Source organism: Muscardinus avellanarius (genome assembly GCF_963383645.1).
Source record: "Muscardinus avellanarius genome assembly, chromosome: 1".
Lineage (NCBI taxonomy): Eukaryota > Metazoa > Chordata > Mammalia > Rodentia > Gliridae > Muscardinus > Muscardinus avellanarius.
The window spans coordinates 123127124-123152417 of NC_137786.1; the positions used below are offsets into that span (position 1 = coordinate 123127124).

The 25294-nt window shown below is 44.1% G+C and overlaps 1 protein-coding gene across 1 annotated transcript; it reads left to right on the top strand.

The window, feature by feature from the left end:
* Positions 1-266: 266 nt before the first annotated feature.
* JAML (junction adhesion molecule like) lies at positions 267-23584 on the top strand (the record flags this gene model as incomplete). Its single annotated transcript, XM_080717561.1, has 9 exons — positions 267-297; positions 438-577; positions 1915-2140; positions 6650-6762; positions 9245-9479; positions 12697-12820; positions 19343-19403; positions 21002-21088; positions 23516-23584. The coding sequence occupies 9 exons, from the start codon at positions 267-269 to the stop codon at positions 23582-23584; spliced, it is 1086 nt and encodes a 361-aa protein (XP_080573687.1).
* Positions 23585-25294: the final 1710 nt, after the last annotated feature.

Below are 25294 nucleotides of genomic sequence, written 5' to 3' on the forward strand. Positions count from 1 at the left end.
AGGGGCTGGAAAAAGGGAAGAGATCAAACAAAATATGGTGAGTTGGCCATTCAGATGGGGAACCAGTGGGAAATTTAAGAACAAGAAACATCCCCTTTCCTGTTTATGGTTTTATGGTAAGTGGATGTGGATGGCTAAGTTGATGGGCAGACCTCAGGGCTTCCTCTTTTTTATTTTTTTTTTCTTTAGAAAAGTTGAGGGGTAGAATTCTAGGAAAGGGGAAGAGATCAGCTGGGAGAAAGGATCCAGAGAGCATTTACTGCAGCATGAAGATGATGAACACTTCAGCTCTAAGCCGTGTGGATGTGAGGGGTCTCTCTCCGGCTATGTTGGGTTATTGAGGGAGGGGAGATGGATGGTATTTGATGATTGATGCTGATTTTTGTTGCAGAAGGCATCTGTCTAAATCATGTGTCCTCTTGCCTGTCACTCTACAGATTGTTCCTTGGGCCTGAGTGACTTGATTGTTCCCACCCCTGAGCTAACAGCCCACGTGGGTGATTCAGTTCTGATGGGATGTGTTTTTCAAAGGACAGAAGAGAAACGTGTGACCAAAGTGGACTGGATGCTTGCAGAGGTAATGAGGAGGACACCTCACTGTGTAGTAGAATCTCAGGCTTGTGGTGTTAGAACAGGGTGAGGACAAGGAAAACCCATTATCCGGTGCCATGAGGGAGAGTTGGGTTGCAAGAACTTGGCTTCGGAGGGTGTCATAACTGGGCTTCCTCCCAGCTTGGCCACCTGGTTATGCAGTCAGCAAGATGGATTTAGGGTTATGGTTAGTAGGGTTTGATTACTCAACCCTGCTAAGCTCTGGCTTCCTGATTGATGAAGAGGAAGTAGTTACAATCACGACAAAGCTCAACTTCTAAGTAGCTGAAGGGTCCATGGGACACACATGCACGGTGTTCTCTCTGTTTCCTTTCTCTGACTCCCGCCCTTTATAGAGAAGCGAAGGAAGGTGAGGGGTAATTCCTGTGGTTAGACAAAAGGTACATCGCACTCACCTTTCTGTGTGTGTGTGGTAGGGAGACAGACTCTTTGAGCATTCCATTGTCCTGGGGAGTCATCTTTTGCTTATTGGCACATGTTCCAAGTGTTGGGATTGTAAATGCAGCCTGGCTGGGTAAGGGTATTTCCTGGAACTCTTTCGGATTCTCATCAGAAATTCTGGGAGATACTTGGATATCAATCTCAAGTAGTTTGCTACTAACAATAAAGTCCCAATGTTTGCAAATGAAATATTGTTTTTGCAGCTCAGAGCATAATCCTTGTTATTCCTGTAATGCTACACTCACTCAAATTTTTATTACTATTTATTGTTATAAAAGGGCTATGGCTGTGGCATAAGTGGAAATAAGAATTTCTGGGGTTCTCCCTCCTAGCCTATTTCCTGCTGGTGCCTCCTTCTGTTGTGTTAGACATGTTAGCTGGAGGAGGGCAGAAACAGGAGGCATGGCGGCCAGCTTTCCCGGAACTGCAGCCCTGCAACACCAGAGGAATTGCATAATGTATTTGAGTGCCATCTAATCTGGGGGCTGTGGCAGGAGACAGGGTGAAAATGAGAGATGATTTTCAAAAGTTGTACATTTGATTTCCAGAGTAATCTTCCAAGTGGGTGTTACATCTTTCTTCAAGCAGTAAGAAATAAAAATGTTTGCATCCTATTTTTCCATTTATCTTGTAGAAAATAAGTCACAGAGCCTTGTGCAAGCTAGAATGTTGCCTGGTACATTATTACTATTATTATTATTATTATTATTATTATTATTATTATCTGGATACTAAGAACATTTGATGATGATGATGGTGATGATGATGGTAGCTATGCTGTCTCCACATAACAGGGTCTTTCAAATCCAGACTCATTGGCCTGGCTCTTTTGATTTTCTCCAACATTGTGTTACCCTCCAGAATGAATACGTGCTGTACTATTATGCAAACTTCAGCGTACCTGTGGGGCGCTTCCAGGACCGTGTGCGCTTGGTGGGGGACATCCTCCGCACTGATGGTTCTTTGCTGCTCCAAGATGTGCAAGAGGCTGACCAAGGAACCTACACCTGTGAGATCCATCTTGAAGGCGAAAGCATGTTGTTAAAAAAGAACATGGTGCTGCACGTGTTGCCCAATGAACCCACAGGTACAGAGGTGCTTACTTAAAGGGGAGCCAAGGGGCCAGAGGCGAGGGAACTGAATCTGTTGAGTGAATGCTAGCCTTTGGGCTAAGTATTTAACACAGTGAGTCTTCAGTGAGTGATCATTGCTACAGTAAATAAAAGAAGTGAGCGGATCTCTCTTAACTTTTTCACATCTCCTTCTCCATGTGTAAGTGGAAGAGGGCTTTGGTATTTTCCAGAACCCTTGTAAAGCCCCGAAGCTCTAAGGAACCTCAGGTGGCACAAAGGGCAAGAACAGGACTTAGATGGGCTCAGGCTCCCATCTCTGTTGCACCCAAAGTCCTTTGCTTCTTTTTCTGCTTTGTTCATTGGGCTGCCAGGTCAGATTTTGTTTGAAGAAAGAATTCTGCTGCTTTAAAACAGTCTGAGAGTACAGGCCAGGGGAGCCTGAGTCATGGCAAGACAGGCATTCAGAAAGTTCCTCTCCCTCCCTCTTTGACCCAATATTGGCTGCAAGGCATGCAACCAAGACCATAACTACAGGAGGGACTGTGTTCCCAGAAAAATCTCAAGGGAAATTCCTGTGAGCAACAGTGATAGCTGTGGAGTTGGTCTCTACAGCAGCAGCTGGAGTGGTTCAGACAATAGAGTGAAGGTTAGAGATAAAGCTCTCTTCTCAGAGCAGGAAGGTGTCAGAGTGGTTTAATCATAGGATCATTTCTTATTTGGAGATAGTAACATTCTTGGAAAGTAGATAGATTGAAATACTTCAGAGCCCAGCATGGTGGTACACATACCCAGTACTTGGAAGGTTGAAACAGGAGGATTGCAAGTTTGAGGACAGCCACAGCAAGTAGTGAGACTCTCATTAACCTGGTGAGATCCTGTTTCAAAATGAAAACTAAAATAGGGCTGGAATGTAGCTCGGAGATAGAATGCCCCTGGGTTCACTCCCTAGTACCCCCCCCCACACAAAAAGAAATACTTCACTACTGAAGTTACTCATTCTAAGCAATAAGTTACTCATAATAAGTTACGCATTCTACTGACATTTTGAAATTTTTCATTATGTAAATAATATTTATTCTTTTATAAAAACTAATGACATCCAGTGTCTCTAAAATTTTATTTGCTGTACTGATATAAGCACTTCCAAATGTGTAAATTAAAAATGACTGGAGAGCTCAGTATGTTCTGTATGAGTGTGGGATAGAAGGGCGTCTATGGCCTTGGAGCACTTAGTGTCTAGGTGGCTGCTCCCCCAGCTCTGTTCAGCCCTGGGAGCACTCTGCCTTTCTTTTCCTTTCTTTCAGGACTCAGAGCCACACGTTTACTTGGGTGTTTTCTGCTTATCTGGGTTTATTCTTTGTCTCTGACCAGCTTGGAGCATAGTGCTTGGTACAGAGAAAGCAATCAATCAACATTTGTGTAATGAATGTCATTCTTGAATATATTTCCTTTACTTGAATCTGATATGTAAAAAAAGAAGTAGAAGGTGGCCTGTGATTTTCCCTACTTTTTTTCTTTTTCAGTACTGGGGAATGAACCCAGGGACATTCTTCCTTCAAGCCACACCCTTGGCCCTATTTTTTATTCTTTATTTTGAAACAGGAGCTCACTAAGTTGCAGAGGGCCTCACTAAGTAGCTGAGGCTGTCCATGCACCGTGATCCATTTATCTCAGTCTCCCAAGTGTGTGCCACCATGCCTGGCTTCTATTTTTTCTCACTGTCATTTTTCTTTTAATTCCAAAGCTGTGGTTCTCCAGGAAGAAGAACATCAGATGACTATATTTCCTCAGGATTCTCTCTCTTCTCTCTTTTCTTTCTCTCTTTCTTTCTCTTTCACTTTCTTTTTTCCTTTTCTTTTCTTTTCCTTTCTTTTCTTTTCTTTTCTTTTCTTTTCTTTCTTTCTTTTGTGGTACTCAGGATTGAAGCCAGGGCCTTGCACCACTGCACTGAGTCCCAAGAACTCTCTTTATACATTTTTTTTGCCTTCATTATTCTGTGCTGTTATTTAATGCATTAATGCCTGAACACTTGTCTATACAAGCATAGCTTTCCAAATGGAGAGACACAGACGGAATCAGAAGGAGCCCATATCAGTTGAATAAATCATAGAAACAGCTGGAACAATGTTAAGAGTTGTCAGATGTTTTCCCAGTGATCAGGAGAGTAGCCTGCATTTATTTTTCCCTTTCAGTCAGAATGGGAACAGATCCAACACCTAGTAATTGCATCTAGTCTTCCAATGAAAAGCCATCCAATTTGCTTAATGGAAGTTGTTTCTTTCCATGTGGACGTTCCTTTTTTCAGTTATCTATAATTTTCTCTACCAAGTCAATCCTTCAGTTTATAGTTTTTTATGACTCTACTACTTTAAATCATTATTTTTGTTGTGTGTATATACGTGTGTGTGTGTGTGTGTGTGTGTGTGTGTGTGTGTGTGTTACTGAGGACTGAAACCAGAGACATTCTGCTTCTGAGCTACACCTCTGTCCCTTTTTAGTTTTCGTTTTGAAATAGGGTCTGGGAGTCTCTAAATTGCCGAGGCTGGTCTTAGCCTCCTGTCTTAGCCTCCCAAGTACTGGATGACAGGCGTGTGCTGCCATGCCAGGCTTTTGGGGCTATTTTAAATACTGTTGATTAGAATAGGACTTCTAGCTTCCTGTGCTCTGGTTGGAGAATCGACTCTCCTCTACTCAGGTGAGGAGGTGCAGTGTGCGAGTGGGAGCTTCCTCTCACAGCCCTCATTCAAGTGCTGGCTCTGCCTTTGACTGGGCTTGTGATTTGTGGCTCTAATTTTTCCCCTCCATAAAATAGGAGAGTAATAGACTATGTATCTGAAAATAATGTAAACACTAATAGATTTATTAGGTATAAGGTATGAGCCTATATCTAGTATGTTAAAAGTACTCAGAATAGTCACTTACTATTATTATTTAAAAATGAGTTCAAGCCAGGCATGGTGGCGCACGCTTGTAATCCCCGCGCTTGGGAGGCTGAGACAGGAGGATCAAAGCCAGCTTCAGCTACTTAGTGAGGCTCTCAGCAACGTATTGAGACCCTGTTTCTAAATAAAATATAAAATAGGTCTGGGAGTATAGCCCAGAGGTAGAAAGCCTCTGGATTCTACCCCCAAGTACCACCAAAAAAATAAATAAAAAAATAAAAATGAGTTCAGTCCTTAATATGCTGACAAATTCAGAGGGAGGTTTCTTCTCTAAGGCATTCTTTGAATCAGTTTTCATTGCTATCAAAGCAATTCCCTCAGCTGGGCGTGGTGGTGCACATTTGTAATCCCAGTACTCCCAAGTTCATGGCCAGCCCCAGCTACTCAGTGAGGCCCTCTGCAACTTAGTGAGACCCTGTTCCAAAATAAAGAATTAAAAAATAGGACTGTGAGGATAGCTCAGAGGTGGAATGACCTGGGTTCATCTCCAGTTCTGCAAAAAAAAAAAAAAAAAAAAAAAAAAAAGAATTTAGAGTTCATAATACTTTCTTTTTCTTTCCTCTTGCCGTGTGCATCTCCTGCTGGGCAGGAAGTTCCTATGTTCCCAGAGAAAGGGTTTGGATGAAAAGTCAGCTTACATATCACATTCGTTCACTCCTGAGGCTTGCCCAATGGTGTGTTTAAGGAGCTCTGTCTAGCAAAGACCTAGGCTTTTGTCTCCCTCTGTGCCCTCCTGCCTTCCATTTCTGAATTCATTTTGTGGTTAATTTGTATAGGGCAGTGTGGAAAGATTAGAAACATCATTCTACTTGTTCTCTTTTCAGGGACCTCTTAGAATGAGTTATGTGGTAAACATGAAGGAAGAGCCTGGGAGTTGGAAGGCAAGAAGCCCCAGAAGGGGACCAAGTAGGGGTGGGGTGGGGGAGAGAGAGAGAAGTCAAGGGGAAGCTGGCTACTGTCTTGACCTGATTCATAAGAAAACCAGTGACAAGGAGGGCTGAAGTCAGAACTGAGTCCTAAACAAGCCGTAAGACAACTTGCAAAAGGATATAAGAATTTAAAGACAGTTACCCGTGATTCATTTTTTCATTTAGGAGAGCCAGTATGTTAAATAGAAGAAATAGAGTTTTATAACTTTCCCATTCCTGTTCATTCTAAGCAGATATGGGCACCTGAGTTGATGGATAGAAAGAGGGGCCTCCAGCCTTTCTGTACTTTGTCGACTTAATGTGGAATTAGAGTTCATGGGAGGAATTCCAGAAAAGGGGCAAGGAGAAAGGGATTAAAGGGGACTAGATAAGAGTTTATTGCAGTCTGAAGACCAGAGAAGCAGAGTTGCTGTTTATGGGCAGTTAGGGGTCTTTCTTTTACCCTTGGGTGCCATATTGGTCTGAGTGAAGGGCTTCTGAGTACTTTGTCCACCCAGAATCATCTGGATCATATATAGAGGAAACACACTCCTGCTTGGTGCTGATGATCCTTGCTCTGAGGGTCTTTGGCTAATTATCCTGTCTTCTAGCAATACGCTGACGTCTATAGACTCGACTTCAAGTCTGACTTGGTGTACTGCTTTGTTCCCAGAGGTCACGGTCCACATGGGTGATTCAGCTCTGATGAAATGTGATTTCCAGAACACAGAAAAGAAAACTGTGACCAAGGTAGCCTGGACGTTCTCTTCAGGAGAGCATGCCAAGGTAATGAGGAAGACTGTCACTGAGTCGCTGAATCCCCCAGGTGGGTGGACAGTGGGGAGCGGGAGGTCCAGTCGCTGGGGGCCCCCAGGTGGGCGGCGTTTCGAGAGCTTGGGCTTTGGAGCTGGTCGAAACACTGCTGCCTAGCTTAGCCTCTTGGCTGGGCAACTTTGGCTCCTGGTGGCCAACATGACTCTAATGAAGATGCTGCTGCTGCTGCTTGACTCTTAGGGTGGTTAAGGGCTGACCTGGGAGCAGGCATACAGAATGCTTTGCATGTTACTTAGCTGAGGCACTTAAGTTTTCTTCTCCTTTTTGCAGAGTCCATGAAAGAATGTGGGGGATGATTTATGTGGCCTAGTTAGGGAAGCTATGGGCTAGGCATAAGACTGTGATGACATTCTAATTCTTATTTGGGTTATTTTTGTGAGTTTTGGCTTATTGTCCCCTTTATATGATGGAGGGAATTTTCTGTCTTCATAGACCTTTTAAGTGTTGGGGTTGGTCGGTCCTGGGGGGCCAGGTGAGGGATATTTTATGACTATGATGTGATGACGTGTTTAAGGATCAAGATGTGTTGTAAGGGACATCTTAGGTAAATTGTTATTAGTAGAAGTTAAGGTCAAGGTTTATAAAAGATTTCACAAGCTGAGCATGGTTACGCACGCTTGTAATCCCAACATTTGGGAGGCCAAGACAGGAGGATCGTAGTTTGTGGACAGCCTCAGCTACTTAGTGAGGCCCTGTTTTCACAGAAAGAATAAATAATAGGGCTGGGGGTGTTGCTCGGAGGTAGAATGCCCCTGGGTTCCACCACAGTACCACAAAATAAATAAATAAATAAATAAGATTTCACGTTTATAAATGAAAAGTCTCATTATTTCTCTAACAAAATAGTTCGTACGTACTTGATTCACATATGCTGAGTGGGTGGCTTCGTGTTGGAGCAGGGAAATTACATGTAGTACCAGATTCACCCTTGAGAGCTTATCATGCATTTAAATGTCACACATCAGATGATTCATAACAGAGAGAGACAAGAGGTCAGAGTCATTTGGGGACTGAACCTACATTCTACCTCTACCTCTGAGCTACATTCCCAGACCTTTTTATTTTAAAATAGGGTCTTGCTTAGTTGCTGATGCTGGCTCAAAACCTGTGCTCCTCCTGTCTCTGCCTCCCAAGTAGTGGGATTACAGGCTGCACCATTGTGTCTGGCTTCCAATATATTTTCTTAAAAGCTTAAAAAAAGTTCTATATACCTTTATTAGAACATTCATTTTTTCCAGCAACTGCTATATGATGAAAGGCCCAGTACTGATGGGGGCTTTCAATCAAGACAGTGGGCAGCGAAATAAAATAATGAAATAAATGTTTAACACACTTGATAATTGTAAGAGTTAGAGTCAGGATGGGTTTTGAAGGAAAAGGTGAGATTGGCTGAAGAATTAGATGTTAGTGGTCCAAGAAAGGATGACTCCAGAATTTTCAGCCTGAGCATCTGGAAAAAGGCCTTGCCATTTATAGAAATGCGATGGACTAGAAGGAGCTGGGTTTGGGGGACAATTGGGAGTTCAGTTTCAGATGTGTCTCAGGTGCCTTTGGAAATCCAACGTGAAGCGCCATAGGAAGTTTAAGTGTAATTTTGCCTTTTCTTAATTGAAGAAATGCAAAGTGTGAAGGCCTCTATTTTCCCTTTTTGAGTGTGTGGTGCTGGGGATCTAACTCAGAGGCATTCTACCTCTGAGCTACAACCCCAGCCCTGTTTTATCCTTTATTTTGAAACAAGGTCTCACTAAGTTGAGGTGGGCCTCACAAAGTATCGGAGGTTGGCTGCGAACCTGTGATCCTCTTGCCTCAGCCTCTCAGGTACTGGGACTACAAGTGTGCGCTATCATGCCCAGCTATTTTCACTTTTTAAAAATCTCTTTTCTTAGGAAACAGTGAACTCTTCATAGTTGAGTGATGCCCTTCACAAGCTCATCTGCACACACATGTGTGTGCACATGGCTTCATGTTACTTGATACACATGCAAGCACACATGTGTAGCCTGTGCTGCCTGACATACCCACATGTGCATGTGAATGTGGCTTGTGTTAGTTGACACACATATATCTGTGTTTACAGTTTTGCATTACCTAATGTACACGTGCACTGCAGCCTTGTGTTACCTGACACACCCACACATGTGTATGTTACTTGACCTATAGACATACACCTGTGTACATGGCTTTGAGGTACCTGACACACATGTATGTACATGTGTGTTCACAGCTTTGTGTCACCTAACACTCAGGGGCGCATGCAGCCTGTGTTACCTGACACACATGTATGTACATGGTTCTATGTTACCTGATACTTTCTGTTAACACCAGGGCTACCTTCATGAAACAGGACCCTGTGGGGCTGAGATCTCCCCTCCCTCCCCCACACCCCTTGCCTGCTAGGTCTTGAAATCTCGTCCTCTTTTCTTTTCCCTTCCAGAATGAGACTGTCCTACACTATGACCTCAAATTCAACCTTCTTACTGGGTACCCCCAGCACCAGGGTCGGTTCCAGAACCGCGTAACCCTGGTGGGGAATGTGTTCCACAGTGATGGTTCCATCAAGCTGCAAAGAGTGAAGGAATCTGACGGAGGTCTCTACACCTGCAGCGTCCACCTGGGGCACCTGGTGTTCAGGAAAAAGGTGGCACTACGTGTGATCCTGGAGCCTCCAGGTATACCCATCTGTCCAGGGAGGGTTGAGGGACCTCAGCTGGTGGCTGGCCAGGGCTGAAATAAGTTGGAGAGGCTGCTAAGCTGCAGAATGGAAGGAGGCTTGCTCTGGGTACTGATCCTGCTCTGCTCTGCCTTGCCCTGTCTGAGAGTGAGGCCTCCTTCAGCCTAACTCCTCAGTACCTGGCTCACCTTGCCTGGTTCTGGCACTGTTGCTGGGCTCAGGAAAAGGGAGAAAATCATCTGTCCACTCTGCTTTGGCCAAACCCTCCCACTCATGGCCAGTGTAGTCTACTGCTGTGGTACTAGATCTCAGAGCTGGGCTGGAGTTGAGGCCCAAAGTCATTTTCACTTGGCTTCAGGGGAGTCACTATAAGCTCAGGAGTGGAAGGGACACTGACCCTGAGCTAGTGGGAGACAGCAAGGAAAAGAGCGAGCAGGAAGGTCCCAGTACCAAAAATGGAGCGGGTTCTGTATTCTGGCAGCAGTGTGCCTCTGGGTGGTGTGCAGAAGAAAGACTCAGCTGTGTTGACTGAGGAGGTCGATACGTGAGGGGTTGAAATTCAACCATAATGCAGCAGTCAGGATGTGGCCTGTGGATTTGTCTCTCAATAGGGTCTTCAGGGCTTGGCTGTGGTTGGCTGGGGGCGGGGGGAGGATGCAGAGGCTGAAGTCTATGAGCACTTTCCTGTTAATAGCAAGGGATCCCAGCTGGAGAGGGAAGCAGGACAGCCGGATTTGTTGAAGAACCATCATCTTCATGTACACTTCACTCTCAGGAGTCTTTGCTCCCTTTACGGGGGCTTCCTCACCTATGATCCCCTCCCCCACATCTGCATCTGCACCCACTCTCATCTCTACTGCCATCCTGCGGCAGATGAAGTCCCCTCCTGCCCTGGGCCACTGGGTGTCTGCTCAGGAGCTGCCTCCTCTCCTCCTCAGGAGCCTCAGCGTGGCCTCCTGGCTCTTACCTTCTGTTGCTTCTGTCATTCTGCGTATAAATGTGCCCAATCCTTTCTCTTACCTGTGCTCTTTCTTCCTTCAGCTCTCATCCTGTGTCTTTGTTATCCTTAAAACTTTTTTTTTTTTTTGCAGCACTGGAGATTGAACCCAGGGCCATTCTACCTCTGAGCTACACCCCCAGTCCTATTGTTTATTCCTTATTTGGAAACAGGGTCTCACTGAGTTGCAGAGGGCCTCACTAAGTAGCTAATGCTCCCTGAAACTGTGATCCTCCTGTCTCCGCCTCCCAAGTACTGGCTCCTTAAAACAGTTCTATTGAGATATACTCTACTTACCATGCAGTTCACCCATCCAAACTACATAGCTCAGTGGTTATGTATCATCAGAGCCATATGACCATCAATCCAGCAGTCAGTTGTGTTTTCTTAAAGCCACATAGTTTACTAACAGGTTGTGCTGGCTGTCCTACTGGCTCATCTCTATTAGCTGTGCCACATTCTGGCTCCCACTTCTATCTCTCTCTAGCCGTCCTCAGCCTGCTTTACCATAGTGGTACTGGACACATGTGGGCATCTGCAGGAGCTTGCTTTCAGGATGTTCCACTGACCCCTAAATCTGTGGATGTTCAAGTTCCTTATCTAAAACATTGTAGTAGTTGGATGTAACCTCCATGTATCTTTCTGGATACTCTAAATCATCTCTAGCTTACTTAAATACCCAATACTATGTAAATATTTGCTATACCATATTGTTTAGGGAATAATGACAAGAAAAAAATCTGTACATGTTCAGTACACCTGTAATTTTTTCCCCAAGTATTTTCAGTCTGATGCTACTTGGTTGAACTCATGGATGGATAACTCTGTATATGGAGGGCTGTATGTAGGTATAGGCATGTGTGATATGTTTGTATGTATCTACATATGTGTGCATATGCACACACATGTGTGTATATGTGTGCACATGTGTGTGTATACATATATCAACTTCTCCCAAATTTTTCAAAGATCCTTCAGATACAGTGTGTCCAGGTCTACCCCCGCCCCACGTCCTCCGTGGCCCATCTCCCCAGCCTCACTTAGTTCTACCCTGTCTACACATTTGTGTAACTGGATGCCTGGGGGGTATACTTGATCCTTTTCTTTCCTGTGGCCCCCAATTTAAGTGGCCAACGAGTCCTGTCATTTTGTTGCTGACTTTTGAAGCTGTCCTCCTCCCAGTCCTCCTGTTAGTTCTCCTCCTTTTCCTCTGTCTTAGACTGCGGGCTTGTAGCCACTCTGCCTATATTCTCAGCTAGAGCCATCTTTCTACATAAACCAAAACATTTTATGCCATTGCTTAGAATCTTACAGTGGTTGCTCCATTGTCTGGAGAAGAAAAGGCGGCCTTTTGGTTGAAAAGGTCCAGTTCCTTCCTGACTTGGACTAATTCCCTCTCCAGCCCATATCTGCAGCATAGCTTCATATGTAACCTTTGTGCCCTATTTGCTGAGCTATTCCAGTTCCTAAAAGCACTATCCTGTCAAGCTCCAGACCCCGTGCATAGCATCTTCTTCCCTCTGCCATTCCTCAGATTCTCTGCCAATTGGATGCTCCTTCAAGATCCAGATCAAATCCTTATCTTCTGCTCTGCATAGAATCGGGCACAGTTTTCTCTGAGCCCCTCCATACCCCACACAGACATCTGTCATAGCACTTTCAGCAGCCCATGGTTGTTGTTTACATGTCTTTCTTCCTCCTTGGAGGCAGGGACCATGCTCCATTTGTCTCTGTGGAACCCTCTGGGCCCAGTGATGTCTGGCACTGGGGGAGTGTTCACTGTTTGTATTTAGAAGGAATGAGTTTAGATGGGCAGGTCAGCCTCTGAGGACCCTATTTGGCATCATGACTACACAGCTGAATGCTGTAGCATGTATTCTTTTAAAAACAATCACTTTTCCATAGAAAACCCAGCAGCCTCTAAAGCCTGTCATGTCTAGACCACTCGGTAAACCAAATTTAAAATGGAATTGTTGATGTCAATGGAAATTTTACTATAGGCCAAGTTCTAGTCTTTTCTTCCACTCACCTGAATCTACATTTTAGGAGTAAGCAAGGGGATCCGACTTTGGTTCTCAATCTAACAGGAACAGTCTCCCTGGTGTCCAGATACTCTGGTGTCTTGCTGACCTGGCTGCTGCCACGTCGTCTGGAGCTGACGTGACTCTCTGCTCTCTTCTGGAACACTGAGACCCTCTTGCTGTGCTTCCCTTCCCAGCGATGCCTAGATCAGAGTTCCTGGATGGGAATCAGCTGGTGATCATTGTGGGAATCGTGTGTGCCACTCTCCTGCTGCTCCCTGTTTCGATACTGATTGTGAAGAGGACCCACAGGAATAAGAGGTACAGGGCGCCCCACCCCTTGGGTTGGGGGCTGGGGCACAGGGCTGCTCTAACCCATAGTGGAAAAGTGGTGGCCCTGCTTGGGCCATGCTCACAGGAGCGGACATTTAAAAATGGGACCATCTTCACTGTCATGTTAGACACCATCGCAGGGAGCTCTGTTCTTTTGCCCATCCACCCTGGGAAAGACTTGGGAATCCCTAGGCCATTCTCATTTACTTTGACATTGCACAGAGATGACCATCTCCCCTACAGATGGAGCATCACTACGAAGATAAATCCTAAACATAAACCTTATATTTATACTTATATAAATATAAGCCCAGAGTACTTGATTAGCATGCACAAGGCCTTGAGTTCAGTCCTCAGGACTGCAAACGACAGCAACATAAAAGAATATAAATCTTATGCAAGAATGATAACAGCATCATTCTCTACCTGAGAGAAGGGATTTTTAATTAACCACAGTGTCTGTGCTGTGAAGCATCCTGAGAGTGGCCAGTGGATTTATTTAGGGGAGTCAGTTCTTATTCTGAGAGGATAGTTTTGAATAAATGAAATGACCCTGGGTTCTGAATGAATTTTTATTAAAATGTGGGGTCTTTTTTCTATTTGTGTACACACACACACACACACACACACACACACACACACTTATTTTTTGATACTGGGTATTGAACCCAGGGGTGTTCTACCTCTGAGCTACACCCCAGCCTTATGTTTTATTTATTTATTTTTATTTAGGTTCTGGGAGTCTTGCTAATTGTTGAGGCTGTCTACAAACCTGCAATCCTCCTGTCTCAACCTTCCAAATACAGGGATTACAGGCAGGTACCACCATACCTGACTTGAAATGTATTATTATTATTATTATTATTTTTTTTTTTTTGGTGGTACTGGGGATGGGAACACTTCTACCTCTGGGCTATACTCCCAGACCTATATTTTATATTTTATTTGGAAACAGGGTCTCTTAAGCCAGAGAGGATGGCTTCGAACCTGCGTGATCCTCCTGTCTCAGCCTCCCAAGTGCGGGGATTACAAGCATGTGCCACCATGTGCAGCAAAATGTATTTTTAAAGGCCCAGATTTTATCAGTAGTTCTTACAAGGGATAAGAAATACCACAAGGCTACAGTTCCATTGGCCATTGGCAAGTCTGCATCCCTCAGTTTACCCAACTATTGGCGAAGTATATTGGTAGGGAAAGTTGATTCTCTTGCTGAGATCGTATCTGTGGGAAAGAACCCCATGGAGACCATACAACGCTACCTTCCTGGCTCTGCCTTCCCTCTCTTCCCTTTCCTTCATTTTCTCTCCTCCCACTCCCTCGCCTCTATCTTGTCCCTCTCAATGCTGGGGACCAAACCCATACCTTTGCCATGCTAGGTGAGCATTCTATCACTGAGCGACTCCCAGCCCTGCATTGCTCCCTCTGGAGTGCCCTTTCTCAGGCAACGTGGGTTCTGCACAAAGTGCTGTGCCTCTAGGAATGCAGTCCCACTCCTCCTGTCTTGGAGTTTTTGTGACTCTGAGAGTCTTTTCTCTGGGCATGCTGAGAGCACAGAGATAAGAGCTGGACAGCATGGATTCCACCACTAGCTTAATTCCCCTGCTGGGCCTTACCCTCCCGCCCCATGAAGGGCAGCATTTCCCTGTCTAGTAGTTTATTTTAAAAAACATTTAGACCTCCATGCTGAGATTTGTGTATAAATGTGGCTACTTATAATTAAAAAACTAGACTCAGATAACTTTGTGTCAAGACTTCCGGGAAGATGGCGACCGAGAAAAGCGGGGCTTAAGAGCCCCGCTAACAACCAATCTCCATTACCACAAAATCAGCGCCTTTCATAGCTAGAAAACACCATAACCAGAGAAACAAAAAAATCACCAGGCTCCAGAGAGAAAGTGGACTGAGAACAGAGCTCAGAGCCACAGAGGAGATACACTGGCCTCACGCCTGAGGACGTGGCAGCAGCGCCATACTGCCGGCAGCAGCGGCAAGTTCACCGGACGGCTACAGCAAGCCGAGGTGAGCCGCTGCGGAACAGCCAGGCAGGATTTCTCGCCGCAGGTAAAATCTAAAGCTCCCAGTGGCTGAGCTCAGCACAAGCTACAGGGATTCAGAGTGGAAATCAAAACCAAGAAGAAATACACCAGCTTCACGGCTGAGGGCGTAGCAGCAGCGCCATATTGCCACCGGCGGCAGCAGCAGAGAATTCACCGAATCCAGTACAGCTACATCTGCGTACTCAAGAACAGTGAGTCAAATTGCGGGCCACAGAGGAGAAATCCCAGTACTGTACTCCCTGGGACTTGACCCAGTGGGGGAGTGGCGGTAGCAGAGATATCACACCATAGGAGAATGTGCAACTTGGCACCCCCCACAGTCTAAAGCAGCCTCTATCGACTCTCTGGGTCGGAGTCTCTGTGATACAACCCAGTAAAGGAGTAGTGGGGTCTGAGATACTACTGACTCGAGATCCAGAACACCTTAAGTGAAGTCATAGTGACCCAAGGGAAGAACCCAGAGAAGGCACAAACTTCTGAAATCATGGGAAAGAGGAATAATACTGGAGCAATGAATGCCCACAACCCCACAACATCAGAACCCGATAAAACAGAAAATCAGAGATTTCTAGAAGATCAAATCAGGAAAATAACTGTAGAAATAATAGAGGTGCTTCGAAAAGAACTCAGAGAGAGCCAAAAAGAGATAAAGGATGCAATTAATGAAGTAAAGGCCTCAATTCAAAGCACAAACAACCGATTAGACCACATGGAGAGCAGAATCTCGCTCTTAGAAGTTGATCATTCCAAAAATGAATGCATAGTTTCTAATCTAGAAAAAAATATCTGACAGCAGGAATCTGATATTGAAGAAATATGGGCCCATTTTAAGAGAGCTAACCTAAGAATAATTGGAATAGAGGAGGGAAAAGAAAGTGAAACCAAAGGGATCAACAATCTCTTCAAGGAAGTAATAGCAGAAAATTTTCCAAACATAGAGCAAGAGGTTGATACACAGGTCCAGGAAACTTATAGAACTCCCTTTAGACAGGATCGGAGAAGAGGATCCCCATGCCACATAATTGTCAAAATGACTAATGTGGAAGCCAAGCAGAGAATCTTAAAGGCAACAAAAACAAAGGGCCAAGTGACATTCAGAGGCAAACCGATTTGAATCACTCCAGACTTCCCAAACCAAGTCATGAGAGCCAGAAGGGCTTGGAGTAACATATTCCAAACTCTGAAAGAAAACAACTTCCAGTCAAAAATTTCCTACCCAGCAAAACTTTCTATCAAATTAGATGGAGAAATAAGAAGCTTCCATGACAAACAGAAACTGAAGGAATTTATGTCTTCAAAACCAGCACTAGAGAAAATACTCAAAGAGATTAACTACAAAGAAGAAATAGGTAACACACACCAGAACCAGAGAAACAAGAGTTTCCATCCAACAGACAACTAAGATTGGTTATCTGTGGAGATTCATTATTTATGTTAGTCTTTTACCTATCTCTAAAGGGTATTGTTTGCCTTTATTGTTGTTAATTTTTAGGATTTCTAGTTGGAATATTAATATACCTTCAGATATAGCATTTGGAAATATTTTATCCCATTCTATTAGTAACTGTTAACTCTGTTTACATTGTCTTTGGATATACAATATTTTTTTTATTTTTTAGGGAGTTTGTATACTCTTCTGTTGCCTGTGCCATTGAAATCATATCCAAGAAATCACTGCCAATTTCAATGTTGTGAGGTTTTATGACCCAGATTTTCTCCTAAAAGTTTATAGTCTTAAGATTTATATTTAGGTCTTTTATCTATTTTGAGTTAATATTTGTATATGGGATTAGGTAAGGGTCCAACTTTATTCTTTTCCATGTAATTATTATGTTTCAACAATATTTAGTTAAAAGATTATTATTTCCACCACCAAATGTTCGTGGAAACCTTGTCAAAAATAACTTGACAATATAGGGAAGAATTTAGCTCTAAGCTTTTATTTAACTCCAATGGTTTATATATCTGCCTTTAGAATAGTACTACACTGTTTCAATTATTGTAGCTTTATATGGTTTGAAATCAGAAAATATATATCTTCTAGCTTTGTTCTTTTTCAAGATCGTTTTGGGTATCTAGAGTCCATATTCCATATTAGGATAGATTTTTTTTCTGAAAAATAAATATATAAATATATGATAGTTTCACCTAAAAATATAGAAAAAAATATTCTCTGGTAAGAAAGAAAGTAAAAAGAAATATTGAAATGTTATCTTTAAGTCATCAAAAGCTTGGTATCAGACAAATGAAACTGTTATGTGAGATTATCATTTTTAATTTTGGATAAATTGCTATAATACTAGATGTCAACCACTAAGTCAAGCATGGGAAGGAGGGATGGGGAGGAATGGGGTGGGGATCGGGTGGGGGCTGACTGGGCGATGTGTGCATGTATGTCTACAAAAGTTTGTATCCCACTATGATGTATGAATACAGTGCACCAATAAAAAATAAAATAAAAAAAATAACTTTGTGTCAGTCACAAAGTTACTGGTTTAAACCAGAATGTAATGACCTGGCATGACATCCAAGATAACTCAAATCAAATAGAATTCTTAGTATGATATTGATATGATATATAGCATGATGTTCTTTTTTTTTTTTTTTTTTTTTTTTTGCTGGTACTGGGGATTAAGCCCAGGGCCCTGAGCATACTATCTATGAAAGCTCTACCACTGAGCCACATCCCCAGCCTTTTTTATTCTTTTATTTTGAGGCAGGGTTTTGCTAAGTTGTCTAGGCTAACCTTGAACCTGTAATTATGTCTTGGTCTTAGACATGTGTCACTATGCTGGGCTATATGATTTTATTTATTTATTTATTTATTTATTTATTTATTTATTTATTTATTTATTTTTGGTGGTACTGCGGGTGGAACCTAGGGGCCTTCTACCTCCAGGCTATACTCCCAGACCTATTTTTTATTTTATTTGGAAACAGGGTCTCACTAAGTTGCTGAGAGCCTCACTAAGCAGCTGAGGCTGGCTTTGAACCTGCGTGATCCTCCTGTCTCAGCCTCCCAAGCGCGGGGATTACAAGTGTGTGCCACCACGCCTAGCTTTATGATTTTATTTTTATAAAAAGAAAGTAATATAATACTTAAGGACCATGTATAGAAAATACTTTGTGTGAGTTTATTTGCACTGAGAGAGGTTTGGAAGGATAATTCTAAAATCTCAGCAGTGGCATTATATTTAAGATAAAGAAGGTGGTTCCTGTAGGAGTGAAGGGTTTACTGGGAACTTCAGCTTCCAACTGTCTACATTTCTGTGTTATTTGATTCATTTTATGCTGACAATATACAACTTTATAATCAGAAAATATGATAAAATATTTCCACTTTGAGACAAAAACTGTGGCTTCTTTTCTAGATTATACCCTGATTTCTCTTCTCTTCCCTTCCTTTTTCTCTGCCTTGGTTCAAAACAAAAGAACAAAGTCCATTTGCAGGCAGATGCAAATGGTCAACAGATCAGAGGCTAAGGCTGGGACAGAGAAGGGCCAGGCTAGTGCCCAGTTTCAGGGTGTTACACAGGTAACTAGCGGGCTTGTCCTCCCTGAGAGGCTCAGAGCCCTCCCAACCGGTCCTGCTTTAGCATGTGCTGCCCCCTGCTGGTGTAGATGCCTCCACCTAAGTGCTCAGAAACATTAACAGGAGGATAAAGACCAATCCATCCTCTGCCTTTCTATTCATTCACTTAAAATTATATCTCCTACCTTGGACAGAAAGTTGTAAGTTGTTAGGGTGATAATAAATAATTCAGAGCTGTTCTTTATCCTAAACTATTTCCAGAATGACTTTTTTTTCTCTGTTAGAAGAGATGCCCTAGCTGGGCCTGGTAGTACACACTTGAAATCCCAGTACTTGGGAGGCTGAGACAGGAGGATCACAGGTTCCAGGACAGCCTCAGAAAGTAATGAGACTCTCATTAACCTAGCGAGACCCTGTTTCAAAATAAAATAAAATATTTTTTTGCAGTACTGGGGATGGAACCCACAGGTTCTACCTCCAAGCTACACCCCCAGCCCTATTTTTTATTCTTTTATTTTGAAACTGGGTCTCACTGAGTTACAAAGGGCCTCACTAAGTAGCTGAGGCAAACCTTGATCTTCCTGTCTCAGCCTCCCAAATGCTGGGATCACAAGTGTGTGCCACCGAGCCTGGCAAATAAAATAAAATAAAATAAAACAGGGCTGGGGGTATAGCTTGCAGGTAGAATGCCTTTGGGTACCAAAAAACAAAACAAACAAGCAAAAAACTAAGAAGAAGGAGGAAATTCCCTAGCTGCATGAGTCTAGAGAGAATAGTTCTTTGGTTATGGTCTATCAGATGGTGTGTGTGTGTGTGTGTGTGTGTGTGTTTGTGAGTGTGTGTGTGTGTACATGCATGCACACATGCATGAATAAACAGTGCCCACTGATTAATTCTATGTGATTTTCATCTGCTCTGTAGTTCAGTAAATTCTGCAGCGTTGGTGAAAAGCCTGGAGGACATGAAGAAGGCTAATCCAGAGGTAAGAGGAGAATTCTGGCATTTGCTGCCTGCCCTGTGACAGGGAGTTGGACACACGCTCCAGCAAGAAACACTGCATGGGTTCAGCTGGCGCTGTTATCATTTTTTTTCCTGGAACTATATCACTCAGTATGTGTCTCAGCTCACAGGCCAACTGCAGGGACTCGGGAAGCCTGGGGTGGACTGGAGTACGTAGGGCTGACTGGGCCAGACCAGTTCTGGGCAGCAGATCCTGGTAGTGGACTGAGTAAAGGCCCTGGGTTTGGAGACAACACTTCCCCCCATCCCATAGAACCTCATCAACAATCTGAGGATAAGGACAAACTCTGCCCTGACTGCTTCACAGTGCTGTTGTGAGCCTGAGTAAGATGCTGATGGCAGGCAGGTGCTTCATGGTCCATGGGGCACTGAATGACTACTGGGGAGAATTAGGATACATGCAGGAGATAAAGAGTTCATGGTTAGAACTAAGTATGCAGGGACCTTTAGAAAGAGAGGACCTTCCATATTGACTGGTAATGGAGTTGTAAGTAGGGACTAAAAAATGGCTGAACTTCCCTGGACTCCTGTTGTTTTTTGTTCTTCCCCTCCTCTTTCTCCCTTTTGTGGTACTGGGGATTAGACCCACTGAGCTACACTCCTAGCCTTATTTCCCTTTTGTGGTACTGGGGATTAGACCCACTGAGCTACACTCCTAGCCTTATTTATTTATTTATTTATTTATTTACTTATTTTTGTGGTACTGGGAATTGAACTCAGGAGCATTCTATCTCTGAGCTACACCCCCAGCCCTTTTTATTTTTTATTTTTGAAACAGAATCTCACTAGGTTGCTGGGTATCTCATTAAGTTGCTGAAGCTGGTCTTAAACCTGAGATCCTCCTGTCTCAGCCTCCTTAGTGCTGGTGTTACATGTGCGCGCCACTGCACCCCACCTTTTTATTTTTTATTTTGATACAAGGTCTCACTGAGTTGCTGAGGCTGGCCTTGGACCCCTGATCTCCTGTCTCAGCCTCCCCAGTTGTGGTTTTATAGGCACATGCCACTGCACCCAGCTCCCTTCCTCTGTTTAATGTTTAGAAACCCCTCAGTTACCTTTCTGTCTTTTGGGCTGTTGTCTCAAGATTTTCCCCAGCATGACACAGGAGTCTCTAGAAGCCCACCAGTTTGTCACTGTATGATACTGCTTTCCCAGAGTGATAGGACCGTGAATTATGAAGTACACTGACCTTGCAGATGTGAGGGTCAGTGAGGGCTGTCCCTGCTGTGTAAGCCTTCTGAGAAATGACAATTAGTTTCTAATTAATGCCATCCTGCTATGGTTCTAATTAGAAGAAAGTGTCCATAGAAGACAAGCAATTTTGCAAGATACAAGCTCCCTGCTCTTAATTCTATGTCCATAGAAACAAAGACATCCCGGCTTTTGAAGTAAATAGTTTGGTTCTTAAGGTGGTGCCCTTTGCTAGTGAGGTAATTTCAGTAAAACTGGTCACCCTCTAAACTAACTGATTTTGGTGGCTTATGCCCTGTGAATAGGAGTAGATGGTCTCATGAGATTTGCCTGATTCTTATAGCCTTGCATATTTGTTTCCCCTTCTAGAAGCATGTTTACTCCTCTATAACCATACACGAAGTGATGGAGGCAGAAGACCCACAGGGATGCCCAGAGGCCACCTACATGACCATGGTGAGAACAATACTGGGCCTCTGGGCCAGTGTCCAGAGGCAGGAGAAGGGACTGGGGAGGCTGTTTGCTGAGGGTAGAAATTTTTTTAAGTAAAAGGAAAGTCGGAGAAACTAAACTTTTCTGGATAAAGTATCTTATCAAATGAGTCTTCATAGAAGATTTCAAAGAATCAAGTCATCATGAGAGAGTATTGCCTTTCCTGGGAGTAGGGAAAGTGTCTCTGCCTCATTAGCATACCCCTGATAAACAAGACCTAGCCAGGCGTGATAGCCTTTGTTTGTACTTGGGAGGCTGAGTCAGGAGAATCACAGGTTTGTAGCCAGCCTCAGTTACTTAGTGAAGCCCTCTGCAACTTTGTGAGACCCTGTTTTAAAATAAAAAATACAAAATAGACTGGATAGGGCTGGAGGAGTAACTCGGAGGTAGAAAGCCCTGGCTTTAATTCCTAGTACACACACACACACACACACACACACACACACACACACACACACACATACACACAATGTTAGGATTCTTCAACAATTAGTATGCTGTAAGGGATTGTTTTCTTTTCCCATCAGAGGGTCAAAGTAGAGTCCCTTAGAATTTTTTTTTTTTTTTTTCCGTACTGGGGATTGAACTCAGGGCCATTTTACCTCTGAGCTATACTCACAGCCTTATTTTTTATTCTTTATTTTGAAACAAGGTCTCACTAAGTTGCAGAGGGCCTCACTAAGTATCAGGCTGACCAAGAACCTGTAATCCTTTTGTCTCAGCCTCCCAATCTCAGCCTTGGGATAAACCATGCCCAGCTGATCTTTAGATTTTTAAAATAATCTGTGTCTTAGTAAGATCTTCATACAGTTTAACTGCTCTGCAGTGTGCAGGCTGAATAGCATGGAATCTGATTTCTACTTTTTCTTGGATTAGCCTTCTCTATCTCCCTGGGGAAACACAACACCCAGAAAAGGCCACACAGTGAGTAGGGGTAGGGACAAAAGGACTCAGCTGGCTAGAGCTCAAGCTATTTGTAGATTAATTGTAGGCACCAGTCCCATGAAGGAGCAGTGCTCGGCTGGGTTCAGAAAACCTGGCCTTCTGTGCTTGTGGAATAATGGGCGGTGTTTGTTCCTGTCCTGCCATACAGAGGACACATGATTTCCAGCTGATTTCAGTAAAGAAAGATCTGCCGGGGCAGTGTGAGTTCAGAGACTTGGCCTGGTTCCACCAAGTGAAACTGTAGCCCTGATCTGAAGCTGCTGTTGAATAGTCATTTTCCCAAATCCGTCTCCCAGTATGGCCATGTGATGCTCCAGTAACCTGCCAGGCCTTGTCCTGGGATCTTTAGATCATACTTGCAGATGTGGCTGCAGCTGTGCATCCTCCTGTTTGCAGACTGTCTTGAGGTGAGGATGCTGTAGGACTGACAGTGCTCTTCACAGCCACTTTCCCCATGTGCAGCGGGAGGTGCTGGTGACATAACAACACCACTGTCTTCTGGAGACAGATCTACTAGAGTGTGGGTGACAGAGGCCTGGGGCGCTGAGACTGCCAGGGCCTGCCAGGTTACTCTAACAGTGGTTCACCAAGTTAAGTGAGTCTCTGGGTAAATGCTGCACTGCAGGCCACTCGTTTGAGACCTCAAGTGGAGAGGTGTTCTTTGCACTCGCTGTTGACCTCAATGAAATTTACTCAAATGTACAGTTATCCCTCTGTATCTGTGTTTTCTACATCCCCAGATTCACCCAACCCTGGATTGAAAATATTTGGGAAAAAATTGCATCCATGATGAACTTTTACAGACTGGTTTTCTTGTCATTATTTCCTAGACAATATAGCACACCTTTTATGTAGTATTATCATTGCATGAAGTGTTATAAGTAATCTGCAGATGATTTAAACTATACAGGAGGATGTGTGCGTGGATTGTATGTGAATACTATACCATTTTATATAAGGAAGCTGAGTGTTCATGGGCTCTGGTCTTGTGGGATTTCTGGAACTGATCTCCCATAGTACCAAGGGATTCTCTCTCTAAGGCTGTACACACAGTGGTTGAGGTTTTGGAGTTAGGCAGGCCTGGGTTTAAATTCTGACTCTGTGAGTTAGCCTCTAGATGCCAGCTTAGAGGGAGGTAATTTAGCCCCTCTGAGCCTCTACTTCTTTACTTTTCAAGTGAAAATAATAATCTTTCCCTCCTTGGGGGAGGAGTAGCTGAGCCGATGCCTGTGAAGCTCAGTACTGGCCCAGGCACATGAAAAGAATCACTAAATGGTAGCTATTATGATTGAACTACTTGTTCTGGCATTCTTTTTTCCAGTGCTGGAGATGGTACCCAGGGCCTTCCCCATGCTAGGCAGCTTCTCTAGTCCTGAGCCACATCCCTAGTCCTGAACAATTTCTTACAAGTGTGCTTTTGTTTTTTCCCCCTCTTTTCCCACACAGCATCCAGTTCGGCCCTCTCTGAGGTCACTTCCAGCTGGGGGGATTTCAAAAACAGAGCAAGCTTTTTGAGAAGACAGGAGTGTTCCCTGCATCTTAGCCATGGCAGGGTCTATGTCCTTGTGTACACTGAGATACTGCCGGTTATTCCTGACTCCTGCACCCTCAGATACCCTTGGCTTCCATCAAAGGCTGAAGATGGAGGGTCTGGAGCCTGACAGCAAGACTGGATGGCCTGGAGGAGAAGGCTCTGGAGGGGGAGAGCATGGACTTGGCCCCTGCAGTGGGACCCTGGCCCTGGGAAGCTGGCTGAACTGCAGCGGTGGCCCCAAAGGCTCCATTTGATCGCACCCTTCGTGTGGACATTGCCTTTTATGGATGAGCTACTAAGAAGAATCAGAGAGATAAAAAATCAACCCTTGAGAGTCCTTCAGTAAATTATCCCTAAATAGATGTGTTTTGTGGAAATGATTGGTCTTTAGGTCTGGGGAACAGGGCATGTAGAATTCAGAAGTCCTGGAATTACTGAAGCTCCAGAGGAGAGTGGCACCCTGACTCTGTGCTGGGGCTGGAGGTCCTAGGTGGGCTCTGGTGGACACATGGGAAATGGGTGGGAGCGCAGCTCTAGGATTCAGCCCAGGGACTCCTCCTCCTGCTGAGCTGGGTGCCAGCATTGCTGATGGCTCCCTGCTGGGCCTCCTGATGTGGAGTTCCTGGGGGTGCTTAAGCAAAAGGAATGTCAGTTGGATCCTAAAGTGGATACCACCTATTGAATTCTTGGTCTAAAATGGAGCTTTCTATGCTCTGTGGTTACCATTGTAAGGTTGGTCTTAAAAGTCATTTGGTTTTGAACCGACTTTCAGTCTCTAGAGCACCCTGAATGCAGGTCAGCTCTGCTTCCCTTCCCTCCATACCACGGGCCTCTCCTCATTCTCTGTCTCCCTTTCTTCCAGTTGGCAGTTCAGGGCTCAGATAAAGAGGAAGTCCTTAGCAGGATGTGGTGGTGCATGCTTATAATCCCAGTACTTGGGAGGCTGGGACAGGAGGATCAGAGGTTCAGAGTCAGCCTCAGCTACTTAGTGAAGCCCTCTGCAATTTAGTGAGATACTGTTTTACAAATAAAAGAATAAAATAGGGCTGGGGGTGTAGCTCAGAGGTAGAATGCCCCTGGGTTCAATCCTCACTATCATAAAAAGAAAAAAAAAAAAAGAAAAAAAGGAAGTCTTTTCTGGGTCTCTGATTTTTGAACCAGTCTTAAGCAGTGCTATATTTTTAAATGACCCCTCAAGTTCTCCAAACATCAGAGCCCTCTCATAATATGTCCACTGTGAACTCCTTCTCTTTTGCCGACTGTTCTTACTGGGTCATGGGGAAGAGCCACCAGGGGTTCTTTTTTGTTCCTGGTCAGTGGTGATGCACCTGTTGGGCTTTGAATAAGGACTATGTTAATCTGTGTCTTGAAGGCAGTAGCCTGTCTAAGACATACTAGGAGCATATTGGCAGGAGAAATTGGTGAGAGAGGGCTCTTCATAGCCCAAGTGTTTATGGAAGGGAAGTGGTTTCATTTCTGGGCTGTTAAGTGACCTGCTTTTCTGGGCTAAGGGCTCCTTCCCACTTCCTCATACATTGCATGCTCTGAGCTGGGTTTGGTGCACTCACCGGGAATCCCAGTACTTGAGAGGGTTGGGACCTCTCAGCCCATTTGGGGTGTGTGTGTGTGTGTGTGTGTGTGTGTGTGTGTGTGTGTGTTACTGGGGATCGAATCCATGGGCATTCTACCTC